The 24,679-nt window shown below is 37.2% G+C and overlaps 1 protein-coding gene across 1 annotated transcript in view; it reads right to left on the minus strand.

The window, feature by feature from the left end:
* LOC135117212 (hemicentin-1-like) overlaps positions 1–24,679 on the minus strand; it is a 475,120-nt gene that overhangs the window by 168,517 nt on the left and 281,924 nt on the right. The window contains exons 7-8 of the mRNA XM_064035808.1: positions 10,060–10,131; positions 9,795–9,915 (exon numbers count right to left, since the gene is read on the minus strand). Coding sequence (XP_063891878.1) covers positions 9,795–9,915; positions 10,060–10,131 — 193 coding nt within the window. The remainder of the gene's footprint in view (positions 1–9,794; positions 9,916–10,059; positions 10,132–24,679) is intronic.

The raw sequence follows: 24,679 nt of genomic DNA on the forward strand, positions 1-24,679 counted from the left end.
TATAGTTTCCGAGTAAATCGGCTGTGACAGACGGACAGACGGACAGACGGACAGACGGACATGACGAAACTATAAGGGTTCCGTTTTTGCCATTTTGGCTACGGAACCCTAAAAATGGTTGGCGATTCTCACTACATTGAAAAATCAAATTGTATTCGTCACCAACACGAACCGGACCAGGATATTGCTATGGCACATGTAGCAAGGGCTTCATTAAAAAGAAGAGCCGGGCACAGTTTCGACCAACCTGGTCAAATCATTCAAAAAACTTTGCAAGAAATACCCACTACTTCTGCTCCATACATGCCCTCAAAAGAAGCTATGCGCATGGTTATCCACAGAGAGAGGACGCGCAATGAGCCCAGTCTACCTAAGACCTTAAAAAACTTCAATGTTCCAGATGTGTATACGAAAATTGAAGGTGAACAATTTTTAATTGGGCACTTCATAGACGAAAATGACGTTATTCTCGTTTTCAGCACAAAACAAAATTTACGCCTTTTACATACGTCAAAATTTTGGGTAATGGACGGCACATTCCAATGTTGCCCAAAATTGTTTTATCAGTTATATTCGATTCATGGCCAGGTTGGACAAAGTGATGCCCAACAAATCCTACCTCTAGTTTATGGATTAATGTCAAACAAAAGTCAGCGGTCATACACATTGTTTTTGGAAATTATTATAATAATTTAAATCTTGATATGAGCCCAAAATTTATTATAACAGACTTTGAGTTGGCTGCAATAAAAGCTTGTGCCGGTGTCTTTCCAGATGCAAAACACAAATGTTGTTTTTTTCATTTGTCGCAAAATATTTATAAACATATTCAGCAAGAAGGTTTGGCCAAAAAATACACGGGCGATAGTGAGTATGCTCATAAAATGCGGCACTTAGCGACCTGACGAGTTTATTCGGGATGAAATCATTCCTGATGATGCTGGGAAGGTCACAGATTGGTTTTTTAAACATTATATTGGGGGTACGTATGAACGCGATTCAAGTGCTGCCCTTAAGCTGAAAAGGTCGCCTCCCAGATTCCCCCCTCGGATTTGGTCCGTTTTGGATTGCGTTATTGAAGAAATTCCCACAACTCAAAACACTATAGAATGTTGGCACAACCGTTGGAACAGTCTTCTTAATAAAAAAAAAATGAATATATATAAAACGCTACAGGAAATAATTAAGGAGCAAAAAAATACATCAATGGAAATAGAAAGAATATTGGCAAATATAAAAAAAAAGAAAAGAAATGGCTCCAAAGTAATAAAGAAGATAAAAGAACATATGTTGAAGAAAGAAACAATGAATTTGAAAGATTACTTAAGCGGTCTCGCGTACATAATTTATTTGAAAACTTAATTTTTTATTATTTTTTATTCCGATTGTGCAGAAAAACTGTTTAGTTTGATTTATGTTGGTTGTTATTTTTTTAAATTTATTAAACTATGATTAAAAATTGATTTGGGTATTTTTTTGAAAGGACACATAAAGGACAATGGCCAAGTTGTATGGAATTTGGTACCCACTCCTATAGAAACTCTTTAATGTTTATGAATTATGGAGGTTTTTACTTTCGCTCCATTTTAATTTAATTTTTTTACTTTATTTAGTTTTGATCACTATTCTCTATAATTGCATTTAAAATAAAAATAATATATCATTATAATCTAAATGTAGAGTTAGTCAGGTAACAAAATACAATTTTACATCGATGCGTTCGCATAGCTAGTGTTGTGACTATATATTTTTTAGGAATGTCAGAAGAATCGGTAAAAGTATCAACTAATGTATTGATTCCAAACTATTAAAGTAAGAAAAGAAAAAGCCCTTTATTCTCGTGACTTGAATCTACTTTATTTGATATTATACTATCTAAATCCACGAGATCTTTATTTCACAATGTTTTGCTCTTTCTCGCTGTTTACAGTAATTATATCATCAAGGAGAATTAGGTATATCCAATTACGACACTTATAACGACTAGTCAGCTGTACCTGACCTTCATTAATGCAAAGCATTTTTTTTATTGGAAATGAATCACAATGAATCGGGCACCAAGTGTATCCATTACGATGGAAAACATTCCCTATTGATATTTCTGACTAACGCTCACTCCGTGATTTTAAACCCTTCGATATTAAGTACTTCGTCATCACGAACTTTCGAAAATCCATACATCGGTATACAGAACAATCGCAATCACGTACTTCGTCATAACAAACTTTCGATATTCCGTACATCGGGATTCAGAACAATCGAAATCACGTACTTCGACATAAAAAACTTTCGATATTCCGTACATCGGTATCATGAACATTCGCAATATAGTACTTCGATATAGCGTACATTCTAAGTCACGTGCATCGATCTTGTGTACTTTATGGCTACCGTACATCGGTGTTTTGAACTTCGAGATTCCGTGATACAGTCGATGTACTTGAGTTTATACGCCGCCGACTTCTAGCCCGATGCACCTAAGAATAGTTTGTTTTTGCTTTTCAGAGTTCTTGGGACGCGGTTTTATTTTTTCAGTGACAAGCACAGTTGTCACTATCCGCATAAGTGAAAAGCTCTTATCAATACGAATAATATAAACCCAAACACGCGAAGGGTGGTTTAGTGAAATAGGGAAGCACTTGCAGGACTGGCAGGACTTGCAAATTATAATAAGGGAATACAACAAGTTAAAGTATACAAATAAGAGTACCTACCTAATAGACTGTCTGATACTAACTTACATTAGTGAAAACTTAACAGAAAACCTAAAATAACCCTTAAAGATGTATTACAATAATCACTATGTTCATAACACACCTAGTTTCTGCTTAGTTTAGCACTGAAGATAGTTAACTGCAGATAAATTAATTATCTGGTTACAACAGCCTAAATAAATAAATAGGTAGTACTAACCTTAACAATTTCACTTAGCCGAAATACCTATTACCTTACCTATATATTTAGAGTACTGGGTACCTTTGCCTACAATAAGATTATTATCAATGAACACCACTCTATGCATATCCGCGTCAAGTTTCTCCAAATTATATAGATTTCCACGCAGGCCGTAGTTAGTTCTTCTTATTTTAGACGACAGACCCGTGTCGACGGCGCGCGTTGTTCCACGCGCTCCTCAAAGAGATGTCAGCAACCCCAGCGGGGCCCAGCAGGGCCAAGGCCTGCCGGGGCTGCGGGTTGTTCGAAAGAGATACCGCGGCCCTCGTACATAAAAGGCCTATGACGGAACACGACGGTTTTTAGTCAGTAAGAGTCTGACACTCCCTCACCGCTGCTAACTCACAGCGGGAGGGGTCATTTGATGATTTTTGACGTCGGAAAAAAAAAGGACCAGTGAGTCGTGGCCGTCAGCGTGGCGTCCGCGGAGCTCAGTCTTGGTTCGGTCTTCGTTCAGTCTTGGTCGAGTCTTCATTGAGTGTTCGTGGAGTCTTCGTTGAGTCGTCATGTTGCACACATCTCGAAACTGCCCTACGTCACGTCTAGTGTACCTAGTATTATTGCCAAGCGTTGTAGTACCTAAAATAATTGTAAAGTCTAAAGTGTCTTGTGAAATTTATTGTAACGTCTATCGTATGGTATGGTTCTTCTAACCTAACAGACAGACTTGTGTTATTATTATTCTTTATTGCACACATAAATACACAGGATACGCATGCAACAAAGTTTGTGCTAAGTATGAATGTAGATGGATGGAGAGGAAGAGGAAGACCTAAGAAAAGATGGATGGATTGCCTGAAAGATGATATGAATAGGAAGGGAGTGAGTGTCAGTATGACGAGTGACAGGGGAAAATGGAAGAAATGACATATTGCGCCGACCCCAAGTAAAATTTGGGAACAGGGCAGGAGAAAGAAGATTGCACACATAAATACATTTGACACACTGAAAATTTTACAGTACATTATGTACAGTCAACTTCAGTTCAGTGGTAACAGTTTTATGGGAATATCGTACTTATTACTATTGAGTTAAGTTGCATGACAGTTACCACTGACGTGCAGTCTACTGTACAACGGCGAGCTTAACCCGGTGTTGGGTTCTCTTACAGCCAACCTTAGAGTGAAAGAGTGATTTGATGGGGTAGGGCAAATGTGCAACTTTATACTAATAACAATAATATATATGTATAATTCCTTAATAAATTAAATATATGGCTGCCTATTCGGCGGCGTAGAGACGCTCACGTTCCTTCTTTTCTTTACTCTGTTCTTCACAATCCTCTCACTCCAAGTTACCTTCGTGAACGCTTTGAGTTCCTCGTTCCCAGAGGCAAACCTTGTCGCTCTTCCTCATCTCTTCTGCTTCGTGTCCCATCCCACACTTCAAGTCGCTATGATGGATCACTGTTCCCTGTCGCTATGATGGAATACCCTTCCGCATTCTATACGCGAGAGCTCATCATTGGATATGTTTAAGAGACGGAAACAAGATTCTATAAAGGATTTTTCGCGCAGATTTATAACCTCACAAATTTTCACTGACGAAGAAGAACAAAAATTTACAAATTATACATTACATGGTATGTCCAAGCCTCCCTACCATAGGGAGCATTGGACACTTTTGACTTAGTTTATAAAAAAAAATCGGTAAAAAAACTTTTAAGTTAAACGGTTTTATCTTATGTGCACTGAAAACTAGAAAATAATAAATAGTTACTTACCTGTCAACCTACATAGGTGGTCCTGGTCATATTAGACTGAAATAAAAACGTCATCATCAGCCTATCGCAGTCCACTGCTGGACATAGGCCTCTCCAAGTGCACGCCACTGAGATCTATTTTCGGCTGCTCGCATCCAGCTTCTGCCAGCCGTCTTGCGCAAGTCATCACTAAATAAAAACGTGGAGCCCATTAACTATTGCTGTAGTACTTTCTTCTAGAGGTATAATAGGTGTGGATTCCATCGACTTACTATAATCGTAACTGGAGATTTTGACCATCAATCATTAAAAATAGGAAATACACATACCTTTCATTAGTTTTCTCTTTATAACGATCCGAAACCGCAACAAAATATTTAATACTTTTACGAGTGTTTGTTCTTAACAACTCACAGAAATGACAGATAGTCTATGGATGAACACCGTTACCAGTCGGTAACGTAAACTACCCAATAAAAAAAAAACAAAACTATGATCAAATCATCATGTCATCAGGATCTTGTTTCCCAACTGCCCATCTCTTCCCTACCTCCCCTATAGATAGACAGATTTTGACAGATCTGTCAAAATCTCGAGTTTAATTTAGTTCAACTCGTCAACACGCTCGAAAGAGTAGCGCTAGTGTAGTTTGACAATGTCAATCACGAAAATTTAAGGTAGAATTCCGTGGGTCGCGATTGTCGCAGCCGCGCGCGACAATAGTCAACCTATGAAAATGTATGGCACCGCTGCCGAGGGCCGCGACAGTCGCGCGCTGCCGACGAATTTCGTGAGCCGCTCGCGGCCGTACGCTTCTCAACATGGTCTAGCGCTTAGTAACATCTATAGAATTTTAGTAAAACCAGAATTAAATTGTTGACAATGCCGCGAGCAGCTTACGAAATTCGTCGGCCGCGCGCGACTGTCACGGGCCTCGGCAACGGTGCCATACATTTTCATAGGTTGACTATTGTCGCGTCCACGGAATTCTACCTTTAGAACGAATGCGAAGTGAGAGTGATGTGAGATTGAAATGTGAGATTTTATAGAATCGACGTACTGCTCGCTTAGTGAGTGATATCTTTTCAAATGCCTGTGTATTGTTACATTTGACATTTAAATATTATTATCATCAGATAACATTTTATTAATAACATTTTTTTTTTATTGACATTTATACATATATTATAATTGTATTTTTTTATTTTTTCCTATGTTTATTTTCCTCGGCTATGTAGCCGGGCAGAACTAATGGCACGGGCCTAAGCCAAGTGCGCATCAGTGCACAGTGATTCACGTTCCATACAAAGGCGGCCATAAATACGAAACTCACAAATACTTTTAATTAATTTATTTTACAAGTTGAAAAATGTTCAGATAAGTGTAAATTATTAAAATTATAATATAACCACATTCATTAAAATAACATCGTATTTAGGTGTAAAAATGTCTCGCAGTAATTTTGTTTTAGACGATAAACCTAAAACATGTCATACTGCGACTTTTAATGAAAAATCTATTTAAATAATGGTTATTTATATTAAAAACAACCATAAAGGAATAAAATAAAACAGCAAAAATACATGAACAACCTTTTTTGCAAATACACACAAAACACAAAATATACCAGAATACATTCAAGCTCAAAAGTATTTACTACAAACAGATAACAAATCTAGAACATATTTTGATAGCACACCTTTTGTTTTTGACAGGTAACTTTCGTAAACCTGTTAGGAAGGGATCTGAATGAAGAAGTTGATGGTTCAACTTTATCAGACTTCTGAGATACATGTAACTCAATTCGGTTTACATCAATATTTTCACCACATTCAGCCAATCTGAATATTTCTCTATAAACGTAGACCTACTACGATTTGATTTTGCCCAATAATGAGAAATTCGTTTACATAAATTCATAATTTTATTACTTAAAGTCTCTAGTTTGATATTTTCGATGTCATCCGAAAGGCACGATGTTTCGGTCAAAGTATTCAGGACATGTTGCATTTTTCATTTGGACTACCCTCTTTAGAGTGCCAAATGTCAAAAATAGTCGTCCTCGAAATTGGAAGCTTTACCTAAAACAACATGAAAGCTGAACTTAAAATATAAAGTTTTTTCAATACTGGACATGCATACTTTGACACTCCTTTAACCCAAGAAGGGGCAGAAAGATGCAGATGAAACTTATATGGTTTTATAAGAACATCCTCTTTATTCGAAAAACATTTGCCTCAAGTGCAGCACTGAGCAGCAAAAAGTTATAGGTCCAAATGAAATCAAAATATACCAAACAAATCTACAAAAACGCTACCTTCAATAAAAACAATAAAATAAAATATTAAGCGTATTAAAAAAAATAAAAAAGTAGTTGATAATAGAAGTACATACCTTGGTCTTGGACCTCAATACTATCACCATACGTAAACACTTGATTTGGAATAGTGACACTCAAAAACAAAGTGTTAAGTTTTGATGACTCACACTCTTGCGATAATTAGGTCAATAAGTTGACCTTATGACACGGGTATTTAGAGTTTTTGGAAGCTTCTTAACTTGTTAATCACTTAGTAAGAAGATCTAATGGGGATAAGCCAATGACATTTTTCGATTTATGGCCTTAGAGTGAATCACTGTGCAGTGGGATTAGTACTACTATTAGGTACATTGCGGGAAAGCGGGACAAATTGTGTTTGTATATAGGTGTTAATATCTGTTGAGTTTACTTCACACTGTAAGAACTTACGAACTAACCTGCAAGTGTTTAATATCACTGCTTTCTGCAGTAAGTGATATGTGTGCGGTGGGAGGTTTAGAGAATTTAGGGATTGGTGGAGTTGTTTGTGGATCACGCCGGTTGTTGATAAAACTATTGGTACTATTGATACTTTTTGTAAATGCCATAAGTGACTAATCTCATCTTTTAATTCTGTATATTTACTCAATTTTTCGGCTATTGTTGATTGTAGGTTGTGTGTATTAGGGACTGCGATATCGATTAAGAATCCAGTTCTATTAACTTTGTCTATGAGTGTGGTGTCGGGTCTGTTAAAGTGGATTGTGCGGTCTGTGAGTATGGCTCGATCAAAGTATAGTTTTGTTGTCGGACTTTCCAATACGGTTTCAGGGTTATATTTATAATATGGAACTACAGATGGTATTGATCGGCTAGTTTTTGATGTATAACGTTGGCTACTTGATCATGTCTATGTTTATAGTCGGTTTGGGCTATTGATTTGCATGCACCTGTAATATGTTGTATGGTTTCTGGGGCGCTATTGCATTTTCTACACGTGTCATTAGGTAAGTTTTTTATGATGTGTTTTCGGTAGTTTTTGGTCTCTATAATTTGGTCTTGTATTGCTATCATGAAGCCCTCAGTCTCCGGGAAGAGTTCGCCACGATTAAGCCATGCGTTCGACGCCTCTTTGTCGACATTAGTTTGGCATAAATCGTGACGATGTCTCCCGTGTAGAGATTTTTGGCTCCATTCTAACAATTTTGTTTTGGCATCTATTATCTTTTCATTTTTCTGAGTGTTTGTGTCTTTTAGATTGAGAGGTGTAAAATGTCTATCTTGTTGTGTGATGAGTTTGTGTAGTGTCGAGGATGTGGTTTTGGAGAAGAAATATTGCCGAAGGGTTGCGATCTGTCTATTATGTAGATTGAATATGTCCACCAGTCCTCTTCCTCCTTCTTTTCGCGGCAGTGTTTGCCTCTGCAAACAGGCTCTTGGGTGGTGTTTTCTAAATTTAGTTAATGTGGTGTTAATTTTGCGTTGTAAGCTTTTTAGGTCTGTTTTGGTCCAGCTTATAATTCCAAAAGAGTATGTCAGGACTGGTATGGCATAAGTATTGATGACTTTAACCGTGTTTCGTGAATAAAGTTGAGTTTTCAGTATTGCATTAAGTCGGTGTCGGAATTGTTGTTAGAGCTTGTTTTTTTGTGTCTTTAAAGTGTATTTGGCGTGATTGTGCATATCCTAGATATTTATAAGTTTCCTGTTCATTTAGTGGTTCAATTTGTGCACCATTCCCTACGCTATGGTAGTGTTGGTAGTTCTGCCCTGCTCTAACTTATTATTATTGTGAATGTGAGTATCGTGTATGCGAGCAACATTATATATTCTTATAACATAAATACTGTCTGGCGGGTTTGAATATTTTTGAATGGCATACGCAAATGTTCTGCAGATCTGGTATCGTCGTGTGACAGGTCGTTGAGCTCCCTAAGATATGGTTGAGCTACACGACGACTGATACATGCGTGCCGTCTGTTGGGACTGGTCAGCTCCAGCCTGATGTGGCTCTTTCCTCAAAAGGCCATTCCAGACCGCGTACATGGTAACACTCACCTATAATATTATTCGATTTATAACATGTTTGGACTTTAAAAGAGACTATGACCCTTGACTTTGTTTCGGCATTTCTTCTCAGGGATCAGTCATTAGGAAATGCCGACCTCAGCGTTCTTAAAAATGACGTGTAAAAGTGATTTTATGTCCAACTTGCAAAATAAACGATTTCATTTCATTTCATTTCAGTTTGTAGGAACATGTAAAATTTTATAAAAAGGTAACTTATACAAAGAACAATAAATCATTTTTAGCCTTTTAAAGGGGCCATAAGTACACATGTTAACACTGTACGGTACTAGATCTTGGCGAAGTGCTTGGATGAAATGAAAAAAATATATAAAGTGCTTTAATATTACCTGCCAGGACTTGAATGGGGGGTAGTATTGCATTTATAGATTACAATAGTAAAGATAAATAATTGATTATTTGTCATACATTTTTTCATACAAAAAAAAATACGTATAAATTTGATTAATTTATTAGTTTAAAACCATCCAGTAGAGTTGCGCGTTGCCACTCTTGTAGAAAAGATAGAAAGAGATAGCAGTTGTCTTCATTGACGAAGCGACACTACGCGCGTAATTTGTGAACCACGTTATGCATAGTAGAGCTAATGTTAATTTAACTTGTTTACTGTCTCGAATTGAATTGACTGTTCCGGGGAACGAAATTTATTCACTATTGTAATCTATAAACGCAATACTACCCCCCATTCAAGTCCTGGCAGGTAATATTAAAGCACCTTATATTATAAAATAAATAAATGAAATTACTTACTTGTGGTACCAGGTGTAAGAGGGTGGGGGATTGCCTTCAGCTTTACATTCCAACGTAACTTGAGAGAATAGGTTTGCTTCCACAACTGTATCCGGTCCAACCCAAGTTACTCGCGGAGGATCTGAAATGTAAGGAATCAGAGTGTTTTTTACGCAAAGGATGATTGTTATACTGTTGCTGTACATAACTTTTTATTCTGAACATGAATCAGCATTTAAATTCATGAAGATCAAGGACGACAATGAAGACTTGAAAGTATACTTACACTTAATATCAATTTCAATCTTCACCGAGTCTGATGTACCCAAAAAATTGTTTGCTTGACAACTGTAAACACCTGAAAACAATCAAACCAAAACCTTTTATGGTAAGTCGTAGTATCGTTGGTCTAGCTGTCGCAAGTGCAGCTGCTGAGCACGAAGTCTCGGGATTCCCGGATCGGGCCGAAATCGCTTTGTGGGTTTTAGAAACTTTCACAAAGCAGTCCGGTGCCTGGAAGTTGGTGATTGACAAATCCGTGCATCGGAACACGTAAATGGCGGTCCCGCGCCTGATCTCTCTCTGATCGTGTCGGATTTCCGTCCCACCTGGCTATGAGAGTGAAGGAATAGTCAGTGCACATGTGTCTGCGAAAATGCTTGTGCACTACATATGTGTAATGTCTTGCGCAGTTGGCTAATCTCCATACATGAGAACTGCCGGGCTAGGGGGAAATTCGTCCCTGGGCTGCGGTCCAGATTACACGGACTAAAAACAGTCGGGAAAACTGGGCCGAATGTGCGGGCTAGATTACCATGAGAAATAAGTGACGGCAGCACAATATCCATTATCCCAGTGTACTATGCTTTACTTCCTGACAAAAAAACAATATACAATAAAAAAAAAATTGAAGTGATCAAAAGCCAAAGGAGATGGCCAAATTTTCATAGTAAAAAAACCCAGAATCGACAGCAACGAAATGGGTACCAATGGGTTCATTATGATAGACCTTTGATGTTGCCAAAAAATCCAGCCTGAAATCCATGGGGTATAGGAGCTATAGCATATTTTCCCAAAAATAGGTTATGTTGAATTTATGTTGATTTTAAACATGATTTATATAAAGGACCATAAAAAACAATGTATACAAACATTATAAGATGCGAATAGTAATGTAACCATAGTTACAGAGTTTGCCTGGTAATTAAAAGGTCTTGAGTTTGAACCCCACCCATTGCACTATTGACATGAACCACTCCAGATACGATTAAGTACCGACCTTACTTACTTGAAGAGGTTTCCCTGTTATGTGTAGACTTGCGAACTGGCAAAGGTCTATTAAAAAAAACCTTAGGTAAAAAAAACTTAAACTTTTTTTTAAATTATTTTTAGCTTTTTAGTCACTATGCGCATTAGTGAAAAGTTCTCGTCAATGCGAATAATATAAGCCCAAACACGAGGTAGTTAATATTTACCATTGCCGAGTTCCCTTGACCTTCTCTCTTCTCCATCATCAGGTCAGCTCTAAACCTTCACTCATGTATAGTGCTAACAGACATACACCTGAGTGTAAAGTTTTTACCCTATGCACAACTTCTATCGAACAGCAAACAGGAAAGTTAAGCTTTTTTATGTACTAAAATCTTCATCGAAAAAACCTTGTAAAAAGAGAACCCCATGGTTTTTAGATGATATGAAATACTTTTTGTAATCTACACATTATACTGAATCCAGCCATACATACGAAGTTTCTGTTTTCGTTAATGTTTTGGATTTTTGTCGGTACCTAATTCATTAAAACGCTGCTGATTAATTAGTATAATAGTCGGCCACAGATCGCTGGAGATGAATTTGTTTATGAAATTATTTTTATTTTTTTTAAATTAATTGCGATACACGGCGCCGTTCTCGAAGTTGTTCGGAAATATGTATACCTCGGGCAGACATTGCAGTTAGGTAGAAACAACTTTGAGGACGAGGTGAATAGGAGAATTCAGTTGGGTTGGGCTGCATTTGGGAAGCTACGTCGAGTCCTAACATCGTCGATCCCACAGTGCCTAAAGACAAAAGTCTTCAATCAGTGCGTCCTACTGTGCGTGCTGTCATGACTTACGGAGCCGAAACGTGGATACTGTCGGTACGGCTGGTTCACAAGTTTAAAGTCGCTCAGCGGGCTATGGAAAGGGCTATGCTCGGCATTTCTCTGAGGGATCGCATCAGAAATAAGGTAATCCGTCAGAGAACCAAGGTCATCGACATAGCCCACCGAATCAGCAAGCTGAAGTGGCAGTGGGCTGGCCATATTAGCCGAAGAACCGATAACCGTTGGGGTAAACGAGTTCTAGAGTGGAGACCACGCCTCGGCAAACGTAGTGTAGGACGTCCTCAGGCAGGGTGGAGTGATGACTTGCGCAAGACGGCTGGCAGGAGCTGGATGCGAGAAGCCGAAAACCGATCTCAGTGGCGTGCACTTAGAGAGGCCTATGTCCAGCAGTTGACTGCGATAGGCTGATGATGATGATGATGACATTATTATAATCATATTGTAATCCATCTACCATTCATCCATATAAACAATTATTATAATCCATGTATAATGTGAAAAAATCAGAAGTCATGATTTTTAGACACGACAGATCATCTTGTTATAAACCAGTAATAACCCTTGGCAGCCCTCCGTTAAAAGTTGTATCGAATTTCAAATACCTAGGTCATACTCTAAAAGACAACCTAAAATATGATGACGACATGGAAAGGCAAAAAAAGGTCCATTGCTGCAAAGGCCAACAGGCTGGCGCGCAGATTCTCTCGGTGTAGTAAATCGGTAAAGATCACCCTGTTCGTTGCGTACTGTTAGGCGTTCTACACCTGCTCCTTATGGAAAAATTACACTCAGCGGACATGATGATGATGATGATGATGATGTCCTCCTAGCCGATTATCGGCTACAGCGGCTGTTCTCATGTAAGGAGATTAGCCAACTACGCAGGACATATTATAGTGCACAAAGCATTTGCGCAGACACAGGTGCACTCCCTATTCCTTCACTCTCATAACCCGATGGGACGGTAATCCGACACGACCGGAGAGAGATCAGGCGCAGGACCGACATTTACGTGCTCTCCGATGCACGGGTGTATCAATCACCAGCTTCCAGGCTCCGGGCTGCTTTGTGAAAGTCTTCTTAAACCCACAAAGCGATTTCGGCCCGACTCGGGAATCGAACCCGAGACCTCGTGCTCGGCAGCCGCACTTGCGACAGCTAGACCAACGAGGCAGTTAAAAGCGGACATACCACGTGCTACGCGTGCAGTACAATAATGCGTTCAGACCTGCCGTGAACAGGGTAGATGACTTTTATGCAGTGATGAGGAAACGGGTTGCCCCCTTCATGATCCGTATACGGGCTTCTAAAAATATTATTATCCGGGGTGTGTATGATTGCTGCATTTGTGATATATGATATTTTTGTTGTGATATATCGCACACCCAGAACAACACTGTATTATGTCGAAAAATCGCAAAATTGTGTTATTTATGTATTTGAATAGCCAAAAATTTGCTGCATATCCCACGAAGACAGGCATATTTATATTTAAAAAATACTCAAGAGATGGCGTCCTAACTCTTTATTGGTGCCGACGCGTTGCCAGAATCTTACCGCAAAACTATTTCCTGTTGCAACTTGTCCGCCTTAGGGAACAGCACGCAGGTTCTCGACGCAACATTGAATTATTTTGTGATAGTGAGGTGTTGTTGAATGTAGTGCTAAAATTACTCCGAACTATTTCGTTATAATTCAGTGAATTTTTAAGATTTGCTGAGAAGTTGGTTAAACCTTGTTTTGGACTAATTCCTGGTAGAAAGTTCGTAGACGTTTTGAAAAGTTTTTGTCGTGATTTTCAGAAAACTGATAATGCAGTTTTAATGAATGATTAACGTACCTTTCTGTAACATGAAAACATTTTGAAAAACTATGCGTATTTGAGAAAAGGACGATGGACGTTTTGGTACCCTGTCCAAAAGTGTTGATACTAGTACCATAGTATTTATTTATTTTATTTATTTATTATACTTTTTGCACACATTTTACAAAAAAACAATGTACAAAGGCGAACTTAACGCCTTAGGCGTTCTCTACCAGTCAACCTTTAGGTGGAGGAGAAATTTCACGGCAGGTGCACTAAATATGTATATAAGACAAATCGAAAATATATAAACGTACATAGACCTATTATACATACACACATATACAACATGTAACTTAATTAACGCACATCCTGAAATTAGTTTGTTCAGAATCGTTTACTGAGTCGATTTATATCATTTTTAATATAGGTAATTTTTTATCCCAAAAAGAATTAAAACTACGGAAATTATTGTCATATTAACCCTGTACAGTCAAAACAAATCTAGACACACGGCAGTGTGTCCGCCAAGTTCGAGCAAAAAAAGCGACACACCGGCCGTGGGTTATATTACACGAACCATTTCGGGCCAAATTCGACCCCCCTGTAACTCAAAATCTATTTTATTTACGCATATCAAATTTCTAGTATCTGTTGAGACCCCCTCACTTATCTAAAATACAAAATTTCATTAATATACCTATTGAAGGTCTCGAGATATTGACGTCAGAAAATCGCTGTTTTTACTATACACTCACTGACTGACTGATTCACTGACTCACTCATCAAAAACCTAGACCACTTCCAATGGTCGTATTGACTTGAAATTTGGCATGGATGTAGGTCTTTATGTCAAGGTAAAGGGAAAAATCTGAAAATGGCCAAGTGTGAGTCGGTTTCAAAATAATGAAGGTGTTTTATACCCGGTGTAAAATAACCCTAAGGAACTAAAACGAACTAAATTTATCTATATTTATATAATATATCTTCGAATGGTACAAAGGTTTGTATTTAGTCAAAGTAAAGTAAAAATCTGAAAACGGCCAAGTGTGAATCACTTTCGAAAATAACGAATGTGTAACTTTGATCCACGAACATAATATATCATAACATGTCATGTCAGTCAGTTGGTAAATCTAGTCCATTTAGTTAATCTAGTTCATTTCTTCATTAACTAACTTCATCATAAAGAAAAAAATAAAATAAACAACCTTACAAAAATAAATGAAATCCCACCCAAAACAAAAATGTGAAAGACTGCCAAGTTCGATAATATGGGAATGCTTCGCCTATAAAAGAAAGTGAGATCTGAATAAGTACCAAGTTCCATACACATACCTCAGTTAAAAATAGTTACTTTTTAATGATGTTACTTGGCAAGTTTTAATAGAAAATTAAATACTTGATTCATTGCGTTTAGTAGGTTTATAACAAGGTGTATGAAAACTTGCCAAGTACCATCATTAAAAAGTAACTATTTTTAACTGAGGTATGTGTATGGAACTTGGTACTTATTCAGATCTCACTTTCTTTTATAGGCGAAGCATTCCCATATTATCGAACTTGGCAGTCTTTCACATTTTTGTTTTGGGTGGGATTCAAATAGACCGTAACTCAAAGTAATAAGACTTCGTGTATTGTCGGCTTTTTCCGTAGTTTCGTTATGTGTGTCGAGTCAAGCTGCGCGCGGCGCGATATTTGCGTGCGTAGTAGTATGACCAAAAAGTTCTCCAAGAATTGGTATAACTAATTTAGTAAATAACAATGCATATACATGTTAAATTAAAAATTCAGTGTATGTATTATGATTATAACATAATATTCTAATTAGGGTGTTTGAGAGTGTGCGTTAATTACGTTACATCACAAAATAAATAGGTACAGAAGTCAATCTACATACAAAGCGCGTTCGAGTCACGCAGACATAGGTGTCTATGTGTGCGTGTACACAGACGCGCTGTCTCAAAACAACTCAAAACAGTGCGAGCGCGGCTGCCGCTTTCTTGAGATACGCGCGTCACACACAAGGTAGATAAATGTGCACGCGTTGTGATACCTAACTGTAATTTGACTGTAATATTTTTAATTTTAATAACAAAAGAAAAAGTAATAATGGAGCAACAAAAAAAAGTCGTATTATGATTGTTCAGTGGACGGTTGTTTTAAATTTTTAATACAACAATAAACAGTGAAGTGTCGTTTTTTAGTCTGCCGGTTGAATCAGAGAGGTAAGTACCTATAGTATGTAATGTACCTATAGTACCTATAGTATGTTATTTTCTCATATTTCGATGATTCGTTTAATAAACGCAGTAGGTACAATTAGGTGGGTAGGTAAGCGCCCCGATAGGCTGATGATGATGATGATGATGATGAGTGTCGACCCAGGCGAACCTGCCTACCCTCAAAGATTATTACTAGGTAGTAGGAGTTGATAAATTTTTGTGATCATGGCGAGAGTAGGTAGACGAAATAAAACCGGTCAAGTGCGAGTCGGACTCGCACATCAAGGTTTCTGTAGGTAGAAGCAAGCTAAGATCAGGAACTGTACCAACCCATTACATACAATTGTTTTTTTTCGCAAGTAAAGAGGTACTTTGTTTTACATAGTGTTTTATGGTATATACGTCTGAATAACAAAATTATAAATTTATTTCTGAAAAAGTTCGGCATCTTGTTCAAACTAATTTCCGTTGAAAGTGTTTATTAACCTCTTGTATGCCACATTAAATATTTTATTATTATTGGTTTATATTTCATTTTTCCTGTTTTATTTTCAACAATAAATAAATAATTAGATACGAGTACCACTACCACGTTAGTTTTATGCGCATAAAAAAGTTGACAACCCTAGCGCGACCGCCGAGTTTACAGTGGGTTGCCAAATTATTAGGGACACTTACGTTTTTTGTCGATTTCTCACGTTGGATGCACTTGACTGCAGTTTTAAGTGGTGTAGGTGTTACAGAAATGTTTTATTTATGTTTGCCTGTTCTTTACTCTTTATATTATAAGTGGTTTTTGAGATTTCGATGATTGGATTATTTTCTACATTTTTTTAAATTAAGTGAGTGCTACAGTTTGCTGGAGACGTGTGAAAGTGAAAGACGAATTTAAAATTTTAGACAAAAAATATTTCAGTATTAGTGCCTGAAAATTATTTTAAATGTAAGTATTATTATTTAATATTCATGAAATTTCGTTTTACGTGCACATATTGCAATATTTTTATTTTTTTCATATTTTTTTTTGCCTTTCAGCATGGGTAGAGGTTGTGATTTGACTCCAAAAAAGAAAAGCGAAATTAAAACGCTTCTGCAACACACCAAGCACTCTCAAAGACAGATAGCAGATATCGCTGGAGTTTCTAAGTCAGCAGTCAACAAAATAAAAATTTCTTTGGACCTGGATCAGCCAATAACACCTCAAAGAAAAGGTCATTGCGGACGAAAGCGCATCACAACTCCACGTACTGACCGGAAAATACGCGATATCTGTTTAGATAACAGGAAAAAAAGTGCTGGATTATTAACCCAGATGGTTCAGGAGTCTGGAATAATGATATCCAAGAGAACTGTGCAGCGTAGGTTAGCAGAGGAAGGCCTGACAGGACATCGTCCCGCTAAGAAACCCAGGCTGACAGAGGCCATGAAAAAGAAGCGTCTAGCCTGGGCTCGTGAGCACCGGCATAAGACAATCGAGGACTGGAGTAAGGTCAGATAGGGTCCATATTTATAGTTGACTAAATTAAGAACGCATAAATAAAAAATATAAACAACTTAATTTTTTTTTTCAGGTGTGTTTCTCAGATGAGTCATCCTTTGAGATTTTAGCCGACAAGAGCAGCTTTGTGCGACGACGCCCAGGTGAAAAATACTACCCTGACTGCATTGTTGAGAGGGTGAAACACCCAGTTAAGGTAATGGTGTGGTCTGTCATAAGTGCCAAAGGGGTTGGGCGCCTCTACATCGTCCAGGGAACCATGAAACAAGACCAGTACAAGCAAGTTTTACAAACTCGCCTGTTGCCCACACTTGAAGAATGGTTTCCAGACGGTGAAGAATTCATGTTTATGCACGATTCAGCACCATGCCATAAAGCCAGGAGCATAACCAAGTTCCTGGCAGACCACAACATCCAGTACTGCCTTGGCCTGGAAATTCACCTGACATGAACCCCATAGAAAATCTATGGGAGATCACCAAGGCTGAAATAGCCAAGGAGAACATAACCACCAAGGTTAGACTGATCGAAAAGCTTATTAATGTGTGGCACCATAACCCAAAAATAAAGGAAAGTGCAAAAAACTGCATAGAAAGTATGCCCAGGCGTATAGCAGCAGTCATTGAGGCGAAAGGCAACGTCACAAAATATTGACAATTTTTTCTGCATGTACATTTATTTATTTATAAATTTTTATTTTTGTTATTTTATTCTTAAATATTTTTTATATCATTCTTAAATAGTTGTTTTATCATATTAAAGCTTTTACTATGTCAAAAAGTGTGTTTTTATAATTAATTTAAACCAAATACTTTACCAATACCGTGTTTTTGTAACTGTCCCTAATAATTTGGCAACCCACTGTAGGCATGAAAAGTGAAGTACATACATGAGATTGACTTCTGTACCTATGTATTTTGTGGTTACATGTTGTATATATATGTCGGAGACTGTCATTAGTACGGACACTAAACGTCACGCAAGCGCGCCCTCTGGTGGCGTTTCCGGTGAAACAACATTTTGGCGCGCTTGGCAGAGTCGTGGTCGTCGGCGTGGCGTCCGCGGAGCTCAGTCTTCGTTGAGTCGTCGTGTTGCACACATCTCGAAACTGCCCTACGTCACGTCTAGTGTACCTAGTGTTATTGCCTAGTGTTGTAGTGCCGTTGTAGATCCATATTGTAAAGTGTCTTTTGAAATTAAAGTGTAAAGGTTCTTCTAACCTAACAGACAGACATGTGTTGCTGGGGAGTTTGTTCCGCCACTTCTTCTCCCCATTCAAAACACATAGGAAGTGGCGAAGGGCGGGCGTTTTGGGGGCTGTCTTTTGTTCTGACTAATTTGAATAAACGTTTTTGAGTTTCGAGTTCTTTTGAGTTATCTCTTTGTACGATTACCCTAACTGATGTCGGACGATAGTGCCATCCTTGATGTGTTCGCCTTCCGACATAATATTATTAAATAAACATATATCTGTGCCTCCTGTGATAAGTGATACAAGTCAAAAAACGTCATTTTACACGACAGCAAAAACAATATTTAAAAAAATCTAGTTCGTTAAATAAGTGGGCTAGATAAAATATCAGTGCACTCTTTTGTAGAACAAAACATTTTCTTTCTCTATATAATTTAGATTATTTGATAGACATTTAATTTTGGAAGTAATTCATGAAAAACCTGCGACTTGTAACTTTTCCTTAGTTTTTATGTGCTAAAATAAAGTTATTAATGATACTTGTACAGTTATATTACGTTGCACCAAGCTTGCACCAATAAATTGTCTTAGTGTAAACTGATATACATCAAGTTAAAACGTCTAATAACTCATTAGAATAATGATTCTAGCAAAATGTGCTAAAACAAAAGATGAAGATATAACCCTTAAGATTTATTTTTTTACTTATCAGTCACCTCTTTGCATAATTTAGTTGAACTATATCAATTTACTAAAATCCTAGTCTTTCAGAAGATATGTTAAATGATGTAAGTCAAGATGTACCCCTCAAAAAAAGATAGTGATATGTGTAAATAAATACAAGTTTTAGAAAAATAAAATCAACGTTTATTAACCTAAAAATACAGTCGTTTACGCATATTTTTATCAAAATTCTTATGGAACTAAATGGAGATCAAATCATCACAATCTGACAATACGATTGTAACTAGGTATTCTCAAAAGGAACATACTCTAATCAATAACAAAAGTTTGAAACTTAAAACTAAGTAATGGCACAGATCAGTTTTGATGAGCTATCACAACAAGTAATTGACCTACTCAGTGTAATGCAAAGTATCACAATAAAGTATTAATCTATAAAAATAACAAAAAGAAAACAAAACTTCAAACTTTCTTTAGAAGTAGATAATCTCACATAGTTTTTAAAAGTACAATTAAATCAAAAACCTGTAATAAAACCTAAAAACCTTTTAAATGTCCACCTGTAGGTAGACTAACATTGTAAAGAAAAAAAATAGTCTTACCATCTATTAATTAAGGGGCCTTTTACAGTCCACTAGCGCTGCCAATCGAAAAAATGTCATAACTCGTAAATAGAATCAAAAATACAAAATATGGTCTATTATTACTATAGAAAAGGCAATAACGTAATTTTTGAACACATTGTCAACACTTGAAATATAGCTGTTTAGCTAAATCGTGTATCTGTAACAAAAACGGCCGTTTATGTTTTGAATGCACGATTTAGCTAATCAGCGACGCTAGTGGACTGTAAGAGGCCTCTTAAATGAATGTGAAACTATTCATCATCGGAATCATTATCATTATCTGGTGGACTGTCATGGACATCACTTTTGCAGCTCAGACCTCTATAAAACTCATGGGTACTCTCATGAATAAAACATAATAAACTTAATAGATCCTTCTTCTTCTCAGTTGAAATAGGAAGTTTGGAGTGGTAAGCTTTCGGTACCGTATTAATCGTGATCATATTATAACTTTTTCCACGTTTAGAACAATCCATGGTCATGTACTCAACATCACTGAACGCTTTTTTGTAAAAAAAACGAGACATGCTTTCTTTGGTAACAAGAACAGATCTAACGTTCGACCACAAAAACTTTTCATTGGCTGTGTCCGTTTTCCGAAAAGTAAAACATTGCTTTGCAAAAATGTTGAAATCATAAAACATTTCACATGTCATTTCGGTAACATTAAACTTGGCTATTTTGTTTGATGCTGTACGCACTAATTGGTACCAATCTCGGGGCAAGTGTATATCCATATTCGTGTGCTTCTTTTTGCGCTCAATCAATGCGTGGTCGGTGTCAGCCTCCATGTGTGTATGTCCGGGTACGAGAAATTTATGTTCAATAGATATCAATTGTGGAGACAGTTTAGCAACTAGCATTAACATTGTTACTACAATTGAATTCTTGTTTTGCCCAGGACAAGAGTCCGAGTACATAATCAGCTTCTTAGCGTTTGGGTGTAAGTTTGGTAGTTGATTGATGATAAAATCGTAGAGACAAGAAGCAATATCGTTAGCACCTCTATTTCCCTCGCACTCTGGCCACATGTAGCAAAAAGCCTTATTTGTTTTCAAATCATGTATGGTCAAATTAAATGTCCACAATTGTCGCTTATAAAATGAAACATTTGTTTGCAAGTACGGGGTTGGCAGACATTGTTGCAAATCAAATGTTATGACAGCTATATCTTCGCAAGACTGAGCTAGTTGTTTATCTGCTTTTTTCTCTTCGTAAGCGGCCTTAAAAGCCTCTTGATGTTCCCTGAGCGTCTGTTTCAGGATTTCACCCTGATCTCCGGATGCGTACTTGAGTTTCATATTTATGCTGTCACATTTTGAACAAGTGTCAACCGAAGGCTTTTTGAACGACAAATTCATGCTTTCAAAGACCTTTTTAAAGATAGTTTTGCTTACCGGGCCATCAGTCTTCAGCTTGTATAAGGTATAAAGAACTTGAAGGTTTAGCTCAGAATTCAAAAACTTTTTAGTGGTTTGATTGCGGCCGTAGTGGCTTTCTGTGCAAGGGAAACTAGCAATATGAGCTTTTATTTCCTCTAGTTTAAAATCAGGAATTGACTTACCAACTCGACTTTTACGCTGTGGAAGATGACCGCAATTGTCTCGTAGTTTCTCGCATACCGTTTGCAGATATTTACTACTTTCATCGAAAGTCTTCAAAAAACATTGTTTGCAAATTGTATGTTTTGTGTGATCAAAACTATAAACAAAGTAACGAAAGCTGACGCTGCGTTTTTTCTTTGGGGAAGTCTTCGAGGATTTTTTTTGGCATATTTCAATACATTTCGAAATATAATTCGTTCTATTTTCGTAATTGCCTAGACTCCAGTACTGTTCAAAAAGTTTCTTCCTCAAGTCCTGTGGTAGTCTGTCTTTGCATTTTTGACGACAGTTTTGAAGTTCACGAAGTTGCCGACGTTCCTTTGTTTTCCCTGATGAAGTTGTATATTCTAAGCCGGTATTACGAAACAGTTTTCTTTTTGCTCTGTCCTGTCTTCTCTCTTTGTCACTTTTTCTCGTTTTTTTCTTTTTTCCGGCACTGTTAAATCCGTTGCGTTCCCAGAAAGAGCAACCAGGAACGGAATTCTCTGATGTGCTCATGGGTGACGGTGGTGTTTCTGGTATCGTAATATTGGAGGTTTGTCTCATCAAAGACGATGTAACAGTTCTTTTTTTTTTAACCGGTACTCTTTCATCATCAGTCGATGAACACAATTCATCAGTATTGCAAATATATTCATCACTGCTAGAAGATCCAAAATCGCCATCATCAGATGTTTCTGAAATTCTCAAATCATCGAGTAGGTTTTTTGAAGAATTTTCTTGATTATTAAAAACTGTTTCCGCAACAATTGTAGGGTTCCGCGATTCTTCAACTGGTTCTTTTCCTTCTTGCGTCTCTATTGACTCGTTACCTTCTTTCTGGATATCATTAGGTTCTTTTTTGTCAGTGACTGTTTCTGCAACTACTGGACCCCGGTGCTATGACCCGTCAACCGTTTTGCTTGTTTCTTGCTCCTCTCTTGATTCGCAGCCATTTTCCTGGGTATCAAAATGTTTTTCTTCAATATCCGATTTAGTAGCCAATCTCATTATTTTATCAATTCGAGATTTAAGCTGAAAAAAAATAAAGAGTAAGAAGACCGTAGGTATTCACTAAATAATATCTATACTAATATTATAAAGCTGAAGAGTTTGTTTGTTTGTTGAGCTAGTTAACTAGCTTCTGCCAGCGGTTTCACCCGCATCCCGTGGGAACTACTTCCCGTACCGGGATAAAAAGTAGCCTATAACCTTCCTCGATAAATGGGCTATCTAACACTGAAAGAAATTTCTAAATCGGACCAGTAGTTCCTGAGATTAGCGCGTTCAAACAAACAAACAAACTCTTCAGCTTAATAATATTAGTATAGATTCAATGTCTAGATTTATTACAATGAGGGAAAATTACTTTGACCTCCTACTTAAAAACAAAATCTACTTATAGTTATCGGCACGGATAATGAGCTCTCGGCGGAAGAGTGGGGATCGCTTTGCGCATTGTACACATAAGGCAATAAACCAATAAATAACTTCTGCGCAGGTGAAGGTCAGGGCTCATTATCCTTGCCGATCATTATACAACTTAGCAACATAATAATTTATTATTATTTTATTGTGTCAACGTTTCGTTATTTGGTGTAAGGTGATTTAAATACAATAACAAAAATTTCAATATTGTTGAATTTCGTGTAAAATGATATATCTATCAACTTACGCATCGATCCATGGCGCATTCGGACGTGATCACACTCCATTACAGTCGCAGCGACACTGCGGAGCGCACGAGTGAGCTAATACGGCTCTACGTCCCGCGCACCTCCGATTACCCCCGCCACCTGCACTTGTATCACTTAGCACATTTATTATTTTGTACCATGTTTTTACAATTGGTTGGAATTTTAGATACAACTACATTTATATCTGTTTACACATAAAAACAGATTTGTGTATAATGATTTAAGTCAAGTTGTATCACTTTTCACAAAAAAGAGCTTACCTTACATTCCGATTTGTAGATACATGTCGATTTGTATCCTAGAGGCATATCGAAAGAATTAGTCCAAAGGGATATTACTCTAGTCACATCAAAATTCACGATAAATGTACTGAAAAATAAATTGTGAAGTTAAATACAATAGCATTTAAATCACGAAGCACGAAAAATTGTGTGTTAAGTGACCGGTTTTGGGGTTACATCTTGACAAATATCGATTGTAACGATTTTTTTGCCAAAATCCCTATAGTTGTATCACTTTGCACAAAATTATCTCCGAAACTATAGCAGATAGAAGAACGTGAGTTAGACCAAAAAAGACGGTTTTTTATTTTTATAATGCTCATGTGAAAATCACAAAAAGGGTACAACTCGAGTTATATCACTTATCACAGGAGGCACAGATATAATATTATATTAAATAAACTTTAATACATATATAAATAACAAAAAATCAAACGCACAGTTGTGTCAATTCTGCAAACTCTGGTGAAGATACTCACGAAGCTTCAATTTGAAAGTCATTCGGCTATTTACCATCCTAATTTCCGAGGGCAACTTACTCCATAAAAGAATAGATTGGACAAAAAAGGAGGAATAAAGGAAATCTGTCCGATGTGAGGGTTATGGAGTAGACGGTTGTTGGAGGAACGCAAATTTCTGTCATGTTGAGAACACAAAAACTGGAAGTGGCATGATAAATAAGGTGGTGAAAAAGGAGTATGAAGAATGGAAAATAGAGTAGTTAATGCAGCCATCTAAGCTGTTCTCGATAAGCAGACACATGATCATACTTGCGAAGATTAAAAACGAATCGAATGCAACTGTTGAGAAGCCGGTCAAGTTTATTGAGCAGATCTGCATTCAGTACTGCGATTCTATAAAACTCGATCAACAACTCGCATTTCACTTCGATTCGTAATGTCATTTCATACTTTAGGGGAGGTAGGGGAGGGATGGGCACTTTTTCACATTTATTGCATAAAAAATCAGATTTTACAGATAATCAACTTTTATTGCCATTTCTTATGTTTGGCTAGATAAAATCAAAGAGCTATCCTAAAAATTACAATCAGTTTCAACATTACGAGATATTTAAACGGTTTAAATCAAACCGTCGACACGTCAAAATTTTGTTTAATCTGACATGCTTTAGTTGGTACTTACGTAGTGTTTAAAGTTACTTTTTGCTTTTTATAGGGTTTATCGTTTATAACCTTTTTTGTCATAATAATT

The sequence above is a fragment of the Helicoverpa armigera genome, chromosome 8, assembly GCF_030705265.1.
Source record: "Helicoverpa armigera isolate CAAS_96S chromosome 8, ASM3070526v1, whole genome shotgun sequence".
Taxonomy (NCBI): domain Eukaryota; kingdom Metazoa; phylum Arthropoda; class Insecta; order Lepidoptera; family Noctuidae; genus Helicoverpa; species Helicoverpa armigera.